The sequence below is a fragment of the Pyxicephalus adspersus genome, chromosome 9, assembly GCF_032062135.1.
Source record: "Pyxicephalus adspersus chromosome 9, UCB_Pads_2.0, whole genome shotgun sequence".
NCBI classification, from domain to species: Eukaryota; Metazoa; Chordata; class Amphibia; order Anura; family Pyxicephalidae; genus Pyxicephalus; species Pyxicephalus adspersus.
In genome coordinates, this window is record NC_092866.1 from 45,121,090 (window position 1) to 45,134,513 (window position 13,424).

The 13,424-nt window shown below is 41.6% G+C and overlaps 2 protein-coding genes across 2 annotated transcripts in view; one reads left to right on the forward strand and one right to left on the reverse strand.

The window, feature by feature from the left end:
* The window catches only part of TMEM258 (transmembrane protein 258), an 8,442-nt gene extending 1,944 nt beyond the window's left edge, over window positions 1–6,498 (reverse strand). The window contains exons 1-3 of the mRNA XM_072421774.1: window positions 6,349–6,498; window positions 2,864–2,973; window positions 1,629–1,763 (exon numbers count right to left, since the gene is read on the reverse strand). Of these exons, the coding sequence (XP_072277875.1) occupies window positions 1,637–1,763; window positions 2,864–2,973; window positions 6,349–6,351 (240 nt within the window). The 5' untranslated portion in view covers window positions 6,352–6,498 and the 3' untranslated portion in view covers window positions 1,629–1,636. The remainder of the gene's footprint in view (window positions 1–1,628; window positions 1,764–2,863; window positions 2,974–6,348) is intronic.
* A 53-nt stretch (window positions 6,499–6,551) lies between these two features.
* Window positions 6,552–12,278, forward strand: FEN1 (flap structure-specific endonuclease 1). The gene is made up of 2 exons (XM_072421772.1): window positions 6,552–6,708; window positions 10,876–12,278. The coding sequence occupies exon 2, from the start codon at window positions 10,941–10,943 to the stop codon at window positions 12,084–12,086; it is 1,146 nt and encodes a 381-aa protein (XP_072277873.1). The 5' UTR covers window positions 6,552–6,708; window positions 10,876–10,940; the 3' UTR covers window positions 12,087–12,278.
* The last annotated feature ends 1,146 nt before the right edge of the window (window positions 12,279–13,424 follow it).

Genomic DNA, 13,424 nt, shown 5'->3' on the forward strand with positions numbered 1-13,424 from the left:
GAGCTCCAGGCAAACAGCTAAAGTTAAATACATAATACAATTATTAGAGCTGTTTTAAAGCCATGTGTAACTGAAATGTGGATTAAAAAAAATATTGCAGAACAAAAGAGAGTGAACAGACTGACAGATTTCAAATATAGATTGTAAAATTTAGAAATGTAGGAAAACAGGAGCAAAGGAGTGGCAGTGCCGACACCCTCTGATGTTTTTGTTGAGCTTGGTATCAGAAAGACACCATATATATTTCGGCAAGCTGCATACAGATCCTGGACCCCCTTCTTCCAGTACACATGCTGCCTTTTGTAAAAGACGCATCAGAAGATGCCACCATTGTACCAGCTAAGTGATATTCAGCAATCTCTTAAAAAAATTGGCATTTAGTCTACACTTACCCTTTAAAAGTACTGAAACGGATTACTTTAAATTACTTTTTTGCTTACTTTCTTAGAGCATCCTCTGTTAAGCTAGATTGGTGCCAGCTATGCAGCCAAATACCAGTGCGCAGTGCATGTATTCCCAGTTATTGGGGGATCAGCTTTCAGACAGAGCTACTAACCGGTTTGAACCCAGGTCCTCACTGCCTAGAAAATGTGGCCACTTGCATTTCATTTTATAACCTACTAAGTAGTAGTCTGTACTATACAAGGATGTATATTCACTGCATTTATTAGTATTCTGTGTCAGAATGGAAGGTGGAGGTAAAAATGTCATTTAGGTACAGGTATGCTTTTGAAAAAGAACCTCTCTTGACAGAAATAGAGTAGTTGCCATTGTTATTACTACCGCCAAACAGTGCCAGGACCCCTGACCTACAGGCATACTCCAGTCCAATGCATCACTAATGAAGAATGGATGAGCACGATAGCCCTGGAGCCTAAAACTATAATACCAAGTCATTAATGACAAACCTGACAGGTTTCTTACACTATATAAACCTAAACTGCATATGGACCCCGAAAAGATTAAAAAAAACGAATATTTTTCTAAACTGAAACAACATAAAGATATTACAGTGATGACAAATGATTTTTGAGAAGCTGACTCATGTACATTACTATTAGAACTTTGCAATGTCAACCATTTAAATGCATAGTTGCATAATTTTTTTAACTCTTGTTTCTGTCTCTCATTTGCAGCCCCTATTTAACTGTACAGAGCTGCCTAATACAGGTAGTCCCCGGGTTACATATGAGATAGGGACTGTAGGCTTGTTCTTAAGTTGAATTTGTATGTAAGTCGGAACAGGTACATTATTTTATTAAATGCAATTAGGACAGTTGTTTGTCTCAACATATTATTAGGCAGCGTAGTGTCAGTTAATGTATAAATTCTGAAGAAAGCTGTGCTTTGATATGCAAAAAGAAAAAACTGCAGTTTGTCTTGGTCATTTAAGAGTTACAAGAGCTCAGTCTCAGTTTTACTTTAGCAAAATATTTCTTCTGCAAGTCATGCAAACCCCCCCCCCCTCCATAAAGCCTCCATCCTGCACACAAGCGAGCAGGGCAGCCCTGTTCCTATCTAGGAGTTGTCTGTATGTCGGATGTCCTTAACTCGGGGACTACCTGTATGTTGGTGCTATATAAATACTGTTTATTATTATTAATAATAACAACAACAACTCATCTTACCCCAGTGGTCACACGTAGATCCCAACCCACAAAAGAAGAAACATGACCCCAAATCCCATGAAGAGCGAAGCTACGAGTGAGATGAGCAGCTCCTTGTACACATCTCTAGTGTATTTTGTAGATGTCACTTCATATCTACATGTATGCATTAAGGAAGACAAACACAGGAGAAAACCAAGCTTTGAATTATACATTCCTACTCAAATATAGATGAAGGTATCATTCAACTGTGTGGTGTGACAAAATACCAGACAGTCCATCACCAATAAAAATATTGCAACACGTACACTCTTCTTCACCATAGAAGAGGGGGAATAATAAGGCAATATGGCACAGGTAACTGTAGCCGGTATGTTTTTCATTTTTGTGTTTTGTTTTTTTTTTGTTCATTGGGACACAATTTTGACCCTACTTGACCAATAAAAAGACAAGGTCTGCTTTGGAAAATTCATCACTTTATGTTCAGGAGACAATGATCAAAAGAAAAAATAAATCTGGTGAATCTGGAGGACACAAACAATAAATAAAATCTGATAGGAGCCCTAGCCCTATAGAAATATACTACAACACAATTATTTGTTGTCCCATTACCGGGTACCTATTCTAAGCTAGTACTTCAGGTGGCATGGTTACTACATGAAGTGTATGTATTGTCTGCCCCTGGAGCAGTGCTGGGGACACCTAGTGGCCAATGAGATATATGCAGCCAAAGTTTTCTCAACTGATAAAGGCAAGTAGCCATTGTTTTCTGCTGTAACTATTTTCATCATTTTCAGTGTTTTAGCAAGAAAATTAGAGTGATATGCATTTTATGAAAGTCCAACACCCTAACTTCCGCAGGCTACTCCTTTCAGCTACTGCACTGTACTGCGGTCTCAGGCACCAATGTCATCCTCCACAATGCAGGATGCCGGTGATCTGCTCGCAACAGAACAGAAACACAAAGTCAGTGGGGGAAAGGAAATTAGTAAAAGCGTTTTTTCTTCCACCCTCCCCCACTCAGGAAATCCTGGTGATCCAGCAAACCTGGTATGGATTTCCTAAAAGACATTTGCTATTTGTTAGCAAATGTTTTCAATCCAGGACCAGATCTATTCCAGGTTTGCTGGATCACCCAGCTCCACTGATGAAAGTGTATCCTCTCCAGCCTTGGAGAGCTTTAATAAATCAGGCCCTATGTGTACACCGGAAGACAGCCCACCCTCCTGATAGATAACCGTATACTAAAAGGATACACAAAGAACCAAGCTGTGAAAAACATTCCAATTGCCATGAGGACAACTGTGAGGTGCGGGAACACTGCCGGGTTCACCGGACTTGTATATCGGCTCATTGCTTCCAACTCCTGAAAATAGAACGGGTAAAGTATGAGAAGACAGGTTAAAGAACATTACAGAGCAGAAATAAACAAAACACTTCACAAATAAACCCCAAGCAACCAATTTGTTTCATTCTGTATTGGACAGAGTAAATAAGGGTTATAGTCGGTGTGGGAAATTTACCATCAGAACAGGAAATTAGGGAAAAACCGTATGGGGACACGGACAAGAACGAAGAAAGCATTTATTAGTCATAAAAGTCAAAAGTCATAAAGAATTGTTAATGCATGCAATAATTTTATTTATTTTGTTCATGTAGGGCAGCACCATTGGCTCAGAGGCTAGCACTATGGCCTTTGCAGCGCTGCTTCTCAGGTTCCAATCTCAGCCAGGACAGTATCTGCATGGAGTTTGCAGGTTCTTCCCATGTTTGTGTGGGTTCTCTCCGGGTAATCCGGTTTCCTCCCACATTCCACATTTTTTTTTTATTATTCATTATTAATAATGACATATCACTATGGTGGGGACATTAGATTGTGAACCCCTTTGAAGGACAGTTAGGGACATGGCTATGGAGTTTGTACAGCACTGTGTAATATGTTGGCGCTATATAAGTACTGTGTAATAATAATATATTCTATCTATCTAGGTGTCTTGCCCCTTCCTTTATTTCTCCTCATGTCACAGCACAGATAGGGAAACCTCCTAATCCAGAATCAGCCTTCTGTCAGAGCTACCAATAAGTGACATTCTGTCCCACAGAACCAGAGATGAAGGCGGATTGTGGAATCCAGATGTCAATTGTTCCAGGGCTGTAAGGGGAAATCATTCTAACAGATCCAGCAGCAGGGAATATAACATTTTTTTCAGATATAGATACAGTAGTGAGGGTTGCTAAAGTGCTATCAGGGTTTTATTGCTGTCTGTAATCCCTTTAGATTTATTCTCTCCAATTGTCCTGGTAAATGTAGGTAAAGGTATCAGAACACAAAAAGAGAAATCTTGCAATCCTAACAACTGTATACGAGATTTCCCCTCTGCATCTGCATGGCATTGCTTGTAACAAGTTTTTGCACAACATTTGTTGGCATCTTATTTGGAAACACACCTGAGTGTACCTTGCCAGCCAACCCATAGGGCATCACATACCAACACATGACACTGCACTGTGCCAGGGTCCCGTACATGTAAATTGCAAACAAAAAGAAGTGCATGTAATTATTTTTGTGCAGTAGTAGTCATTTAAATAAGCTGCAGTATCTCAGTGCACATGTATACATAGTATAGAAATCCTGCAATATAAGTGAAGGGGGGAGGGTGCGCTCGATCGTTCTCCCCCCTCCTCTCTCCATAGAGCAGAACGGTGCTGTATGTACAGCACTGGCTCATTCATTGTTCAGTCTTTGTCATTGAAAAGGATTGTGAAAGATCTGCAGCCTTATAGTCCCAATGGTTTAGTTTTGGCAGTATATCTGCAATACCTTTTTTACTTCATTACTTTTAATAAAGTTACAAAATACCAAACTACAAGCAGACAAGTTCTTTATTGCAGAATGGACATGCTATGCCTCTTCTACAATAAAATAAACAGCATATCTTGAGCTGCCCATGTATAGCTTAGTGTATGATGCCAGCATATCTTGAGCTGCCCATGTATAGCTTAGTGTATGATTGCAGCATATCTTGAGCTGCCCATGTATAGCTCAGTGTATGATTCCGGCATATCTTAAGCTGCCCATGTATAGCTCAGTGTATGATTCCGGCATATGTTGAGCTGCCCATGTATAGCTTAGTGTATGATGCCAGCATATCTTAAGCTGCCCATGTATAGCTTAGTGTATGATTCCGGCATATCTTAAGCTGCCCATGTATAGCTCAGTGTTTGATCCCGGCATATCTTGAGCTGCCCATGTATAGCTCAGTGTATGATTCCGGCATATCTTAAGCTGCCCATGTATAGTTCAGTATATGATCACAGCATATCTTGAGCTGCCCATGTATAGCTCAGTGTTTGATCCCGTCATATCTTGAGCTGCCCATGTATAACTAGCTCTGTATGATCCCAGCTGGCAGCCATGGGTCTGTGATGGATACATTTTCTCTCAGTTCCAACACTTACTAGCAAATTTCCCTCAAAACTGGCATAATCTGAGCAACTTTTTTCCTTCTCAACACCGGATATCTTTAAGCCCCTTCGATTGCACCCTGTATCCTAGCTGATCCAGAGGAAATACTGTTTTTATTCCTTTGAGCTACTTGAGGAATGACAGGCACAATTTGCCCTCTTCCTAAGTTTCATGATCGCCTAACCCCCCTGAGGAAGGCCCACAGAACGAAACGCGTCGGGCAGGGATATCGCACCCTTGCATTCACTGAAACTGCTGAACTTGTTTACGCAATATTGTTTTTATACTAGAATAATACCCCTCTGTTGAGCTAGGACTAGCATAGAAGATCTCTGTCTAGCATTTAGGATACTCGAATATTAATAAAGTTGAAATTTTATTATATAGCTTATCCGGTCTCACAAAAGCCTGCCTTTCTTTCTCATCCTCAAAAAAATTTTTCCCTATGAGCCCAGCATATATGGCTGCTAGGAATGAAGGAACATAGGGGCTGGAGTTATGCCATTCCGGCCTGGCCAATCATGATGGCCGAAAACACAAACCTATGAAAGGACCGGCTGAAGATGTTGGAGTTAGTGTAATTAAACTGAAACCAGGCAGGATGGTTTATTGTAGTACAGAAAAGACATAGCCCGCTTTTTCTGCAATAAAGAATCTGCCTGATTGCAATTTTGTTCAATTCACCCTCCTGTCTCCGATCCATTGCGGGCACCGCCATCTTCTTCTCTTCCAGGATGCCGATTTCCGGCCACCTACACTGTCTAGGATGACGTAACTTCAGTTCAATCAGTCCGGTGTCCCCCTTACCAGCAACCCCCTCAGGGACACCCCTCAGGGACACCCCCACCCCCGTAATAAAGATCTCGAAATGATTTTGAAAGCTGCAATTCTTCAGAAAATGCCAGGTCCCCGGCTGTCATAGCAATGCAAATACTTCAATGTTACAGAGCTGGAACCAGAATCTAATACTGAATAATGCCAGACACAGCTAGGCATCATTTTTTAAGGAGGAAATTGATGACAGACAGAATACTTATCACGGCAGGCTTTATGCCATGGCAGGATGGGCTTGCAGGTTTAGTTAATTCTTTATTCCTGCAAAACACTTCCTGCTGCTGCACAGTGTAACTCCCCCCTCCCCCATCACAGAAGAAGAGTCAGGGCTGTCTATACAGTAATATAAGTAATGCAGTTACAAATTAGCTCAGCCCTGCACCCGGAGTACAATAGGCCCCATATAGGCGCCCCAGTTTCCCCTCCGACATCTCTCCTCACCATGTTCTCGGTGACACCTCTCCCGGTACAGCCACGTCTCTCCCAATCAAAACGGGGTCAAAGGTCACTGCAATGAATCCTGGGAGTTAAACCTTGCTCTGCGCATGAGCGCAAGGGGCGAGGTGACAGAGTTACCAATCATCGAACCTCGTCCAATCAGAACGCGACTCCCAGTACTGTATTTTTCCAACCATATTATGGCGGTGTTTCCGGAATGTCGCAGTACTGGAACACAGTGCTCAGCCAATCGGGGAACGACTCTGCATAGGTCAGCCAATCAGTGTTCTTGTCGCGTCCGATCGTGCCGCAAGAGCGATTAGCGGGAAAAAAGGGGAGCGCGCGAAAATCCTGAGGCGCGAGGTGAGTGAGGTTTGTTGTGTGGTGAATTGTTCATGTAGTGGAAGTTTGTATAGCGCTCGTTATGGAGGTGGATTGGGTAAAGCAGTGCAGAAACCCATAGCAACATATCGTAACGTCTTAAGCTTTGGGTTGCTGTATTTGATTATTCACCATAGCATATGCATACTTTACCAACTACAGCCGAGTGTGTAATCTACCTGACTGAGGAAGTCTGCTGGAAAATGGAGAATTGTAACCCTGGGATAGAATATCAGCTGTATTTGTAGCATTTATAGCCATGGTGTTCTTTTTTGCAGAGGACATTCTGAGGTATACATTGTGTTGGTTTAAAGATAAATAATGAGAGATATTCATGTAAAAGATCCCTGTGTGTATTGTGTGCGAGGCGGTGACACCTCATGTGTGCAAACTAATTCTTCTAAAGCTGAACTAAACATATTCACTGGCTACTGAGTGAGTCCTCTCCTGTGTTTTGCCTTCAAATCCCTCCACAGTCATTGTCCCACTTACCTTTCTGACCTGATAGAAAAATACCCCCCTAGCCTCTCTCTCCGCTCCTCCAATGACCTACTACTGACTTCCTCACTCATAACTTCATCACACGGATACAAGACTTCTCTGGAGCTGCACCAACTCTCTGGAATGGTCTTCCTCGTCCTATTCGGCTTGCTCCTACTTTCTGCTCATTTAAAAGAGCGCTCAAAACCTATTTTTTTCAAACTTGCCTACCCATCTTCTGTCTTTTGAAACCATCACTACTTCCCACCACTCCATATCTCTCATCCTATTGTGTGCTGCTTCCTCTTCCTCTTGGATTGTAAGCTCTTCGGGGCAGGGTCCTCTCCTCCTCCTGTGTCACTGTCTGTATTTGTCTGTCATTTGCTACCCGTATTTAAAGAGGAACTAAACTAAAAAAAATTCACTTACCTTCATTCCCACAGTGCAGTCAATCGGTCCGGAGGTCTCTTCCATCGGGTGCCGCGTCGTCTCGGTATCCATCTTCGGGCAGGCTCTCCTCTTCTTCTGGGTTCTTCTTACGTCACCGAACAAAAAAATCTTGCCAATCTCACTATGCATGCGCAAGATGACCTCCCTTGACCACCCCCCCCCCCCCCCCCCCCCTTTGATGAAAGGGCTTCTTTTGCACATGCACGAGCACCTCAGGCATGCGCAGAAAGAACACCCAAGAGCTTCCCAGGATGCATGACGTAGGTATCCCAGGAGGCTCTGCGCTCCCATTCATTCTTGATCCCCTAAGCGATTGAGAATTAGGGGGCGGTGCTGCTTTTTTTAATAAAAGGGTGTTGTAAAAAAAAAAGAAAAAAAAAAAGCCCAAGCACACAGATAATTTACTTAACATAAAAGAGTTCTCTACCCTTTTATGTAAAGTGAAAATTCTGAGTTTAGGTACGCTTTAATGTACAGCGCTCCATAATATGTTGGCAGTATATAAATCCTGTTTATTAATAACCCAAAATTGATATCAGGCATATTCATTATTGCAGGAAGGACAAGCAATGTCCCTTCAGCAAAAAAAATGACCTGCAATTTAAAAATAAGTACACTTACCTGTCCTTACCCGGTCTACTTCCTGGTTTCGGCCCTTCAACCATCCTGATTGGCTGAGTCTGAAATTGCTGAGCGCATGCTCATTCAGCCCCGGGGACACCATAATACCTGCCATCATATGCTAAGCAGCGCATTCAAAGTAAAAAGAATGAATGGGCTGGTAAGTAAGTTTTATTACAGTGGGGACATTGTCTTGTTCCTATTTATAGCAGAACTGAACCCTGGGGATATTCCCCTGTCCCCATTCTTCTCTTCCTTGTTCCATCTTTAGCTGTTTTGATTGGCTGGGATGTCAAAATCCAGCGCTTGATCTCATTTAGTATCCATGGCAACACATTGAGCTGCTCATACACAGCTTAGCAAATTTTGATGGTTTCAATCAGGTTAGAGTGCTTATTGGCATCACCTGTCATTTTCTGCAGTAAGGATCTCCCTGATCGCTGAAGTGGAACTTCACTTTAAAGGTGAACTATAATCATTCAATGGTGTGAGCACTGTCAGGAGAGATCACAGAAAAACTTTTTCCGCCTCGGGTAGGGAGCTTCAGCCGTCCTGATTGGCAGTGATGGCATAAATGAGTTATCTTGGCATGCGCAATAATTATACACGGGCACAGCTAGTAGAGAAGTCTGCATCAGGAAGGTGAGAAAAGTCAGTTGCAGAAGAGACATTCAGCTTAATTTCTCCCCACCACCTGGCACGTTTCAGTAACCAACCGGCTGTGTTTGGGTGGTTACTGATAGGGTGGGTCACAATACAGGTGGTTCCTGGGTTACATACGAAATAGGGACAGTAGGTTTGTTCTTAAGTTGAATTTGTACGTAAGTCTTAACAGGTAGATTATTTTAATAAATGTAATTAGGACAGATGTTTGTCTCAACATATTATTAGGCAGCATGGAGTCAGTTACTGTAAAAAATCCTCACTGTGAGCTAATCACAAACAAAGCAAAGAAGAAAAACTTTATGGAGCCTAGACATTCAATAACTTCTGGAGCAAGCTGTGCTTTAATATGCAAAAAGAAACAACTGCAGGGTTTGTCTTGGTCATTAAAGAGTTACAAGAGCTTGCTGATCAGCTCGGTCCTTAACATCAGCCACAATCTCAGCTGTGTTTAGCAAGATTTTTTTCTGCAAGTCATGCAAACCGCCACCTTGAAAATAACAAAGTTTCATGATATCTAAAAAAAATTTTACCAATCCTTAGGCATGTGTTAAGGCTTTTTGAATTGAGCCCGTAATATGTCTGGTCTTCACTGAAAAACCTTTCTCTGTTCACCCAATTTCAGGCCATGTGTTAAAGTTGCTCTTTAAAGTAGAAACTTTTTTTGACAATTCATTTTTCAATAAAACCTTTCCTCTATAATTTTTCCTGTCCATTTCACAGATATTAGATGATGGTCAGGCTACATTGACAATGTTGGCAGCATCGGTGTATCTTCTTTGGAAAAAGACAAATTTCACCAAAATAAATCCATTCACAACCCTATTAAAAAAATTTGACTTTTGCCAAAGACAAACCGAGTGTCTGAATGCTGCACTATTTAAAGCACAATTATACTTTTGTTTGTACCAGCTGTGTACGTTCTATCAAAAGAAAAGATTTTTTTTTTTCTTCCTAGAGACAATCATTGGCCATGCTGGGATGACGTAATTTATTTCTTCCTAGCATACGCAAGGGAAGCCTGGTTTCCTTGGAAACTAAAGCTGATGCTGCACATGGGTAGCTCAGTGTTGTTGTTGGAATCCCCAGGCAATCAGGCAAGTAAGACAGATTATAGCAGAAAGGAAATTGCCTGCCTATTTCTGCAGTAATGAACTGCCTGATCAAGCATTTGTTAAAGTGGAACTTTAGCTCTGCTTTAAGTGGTGTGGCAAAGAGCTGCAGAGAAGATGCTGTCACCCATAGCAGTCAGAGATGAAATCGGACAGTTATCAGCATCCCTATACCACAATTGTCCCCTGCAGGGGCAGTCCCCTAATACCCTGCATTTGTATTATGTCCTCAGGATTCTGAGTTGAGTGGCACTGGGCATCATTCAACCTAGAACACTGAAGATATTATGGGGTTACTGTGGCGTGAACATCAGACTGAAGGTGAGTATTCCAGCCTGTGCTTTATTTTCATTTTAGCTACAGTTAGCTATATTTGATTTAAAAATACATTTGCTTGGAGTTGGGCTTTTAAAAACATTGTTCAGTGGTGTTACTGCTTTGATTTGATGGAATGGAGTAATCTTATCTTGTTTAGAAATATATAGCAGAACTAAACCCGCTATACCCTGTTCCCTCGCAGGGCACCACCATCTTTTTCTATAGACTATCTTTGGCCATCCTGATTGGTCAGGCCAGGATGACATAACTTTCATGCAGGCATGTGGGCGTTCATTCATTCCTAGCACGTGCAGGGAAAGTGCAACTTTAGTTCTGCTTTAAGGCTCGGCTGATATCGAACAAGAATCTATTTTGCAACAATTATTGCACGTGTGTACTATCTTAAGTCCCCAGAACTGTTATTGTGTATTCATATTAGTTAGATTTGTATCTTTGGCCACAGTAATCTCACAGATGTCTTTTTCATTTTTTTTTTTTTTTTTAGAGTCATCGTTCAGACGATTCCTTTCTGCTCAGTTTTATTCCTCCTAACTTGCTTCAGGCTGTATAATGGGAATTCAAGGCCTTACCAAACTGATTGCTGACGTGGCCCGTGGAGCCATAAAAGAAAATGATATTAAAAGTTACTTTGGGCGTAAAGTGGCCGTTGATGCCTCTATGTGCATTTACCAGTTCCTTATTGCTGTGCGTCAGGATGGGAACGTTCTTCAAAATGAGGAAGGTGAAACCACCAGTCACCTTATGGGCATGTTCTATCGTACAATTCGCATGATAGAGAATGGCATCAAGCCGGTGTATGTGTTTGATGGGAAGCCCCCTCAGCTAAAGTCAGGCGAGTTGGCTAAGCGTACTGAAAGAAGGGCGGAGGCGGAGAAGCAACTTGAAGCTGCCCAAGAAGCAGGAGAGGTAGAGAACATTGAAAAGTTCAATAAGAGACTTGTGAAAGTCACAAAACAGCATAATGAGGAGTGTAAGAAATTGTTATCCCTAATGGGTGTCCCATATGTGGATGCACCATGTGAAGCAGAGGCTACGTGTGCTGCTTTGGTAAAAGCTGGAAAGGTGTATGCAGCTGCAACTGAGGATATGGACGCATTGACCTTTGGTACTCCCCTGTTGCTTCGTCATCTTACGGCAAGTGAGGCCAAAAAATTACCTATCCAGGAATTTCACCTCACTCGTGCTCTACAAGATATCGGTCTCACACAAGAGCAGTTCATAGACCTCTGTATATTGTTAGGTTGTGATTACTGTGAGACCATCCGAGGCATTGGCCCAAAGAGAGCAATAGAACTGATCAAACAACACAGGAGCATTGAAGAGGTCTTGGATAACATTGACCTGAAGAAGTACCCAATTCCTGAAAATTGGTTGTACAAGGAAGCTCGTCAGCTATTCTTGGAGCCTGAGGTGGTTGACATAAATGGTATAGAGCTAAAGTGGCAGGACCCGGATGAGGAGGGCCTGGTAGCCTTTATGTGCGGAGAAAAGCAGTTCAATGAGGACCGCATCCGTAATGGTGCCAAGAAGCTGACAAAGAACCGTCATGGTAGTACTCAAGGCCGGCTAGATGACTTCTTCAAGGTGACTGGGTCCATCAGCTCTACTAAAAGGAAAGAGATGGATGTTAAAGGCTCAGCCAAAAAGAAGGCAAAAACTACAGGCACCCCAGGGAAGTTTAAGAAAGGCAAATAAGTGACTGCAAACTTAGAAGAGATTGGAATGTGAACTGTTTTTCTGATAAGAGTAGTATGCGTGTTAATGTGTTATGTTGCGTTTACCGTTGTTTTGCCAAATATCTAAGGAAGAATAAGCTCTGTAATCACATTCAGACAGTTTGTTACCGTTTGGGGATTGCAATAAAAACTGGCAGCTAAAATCTAACAACTGCTTGTTATGGGCAAGTTATTTTTTATTGTGCTAGTGACCTTATTTAGAAATATTTGTTCATTTGCAAGTGTCTTGCTGACATTCTGAACTTTGTGTTTTATATTGGCTAGGCCACCACAAGCATGCAGATAAACATTTCTATTTTTATTCTTCTGAAGCCAATATGGCACCATAATGAGCAGCTTGTATGTTTAAGATGTCAGAAAGCACTGCCCCCAGCTTTTTACCTGGAATGATTGCTGTTCGCCCCCTTTTTTACTCCTTTTTACTACTTGAGTTGTATTACATATTATTAAATAAATTCAAAATAAATAGGGTACCACAATAGATCATTTTTCTAATACATATCACTGCATTTTTACATGTATACTATGTGTTCAGGTGTCTGCCTAAATTACTACAATGCATGGGTGTAGCACCAGCCTAGGCTAACTTGGGGGAACTTTCTAAATTTATGGCAAATACTGTGCTTATTTATTATTATTTATTATCCGTTATTTATATAGCGCCAACATATTACAAAGTCTGTAGTCATTTCATCTCACAATCTAATGTCCCTACCATAATCATGTGTCATTAACACAGTCTACGGCAGATTTGGGGGCCAGCCAATTAACTTAACTGCATATTTTTGGAATGTGGGAGGAAACCCACACAGACACAGAGAACTAAACCTCTGAGCCACTGTGCTGCAGTAATTGCTTATTAATTGGTTACACATAATACCTAGATATGCTTGATGACATCAAGCATTCCCTTCAGTGCCAATGGTTTTAAATATGAAAACACTAAATTAAAAAAAAATAAGTTTAATGTGAATGTTGTCAGTAGCTGGCACTTTATTACCCAGTAAGGCACCCTATAGGGCTTCTGGTCTAGTCTATTTGTAGTAAAGCGGACCTAAATGCAGAAAACTAAAAGTCACCAGGAGGTAGTGCCATATGTACAAAAAAAAAAATGGCTCCAGGTGGCTTTTTGTTTAAGCTCTACATGGTTTGTGTAGTGTACAGCTTGGCTTTCTGTGCAGTGGTGTGCATATGTTTTTTATCATCAGTGGCTATCCAGTGGCCAAAGAGGATTGCTGTTGTCATGGAAGTCCTTGGAGCAAATATGGTTCCTTCTGAGGATGAGGTCCTTGTCCAG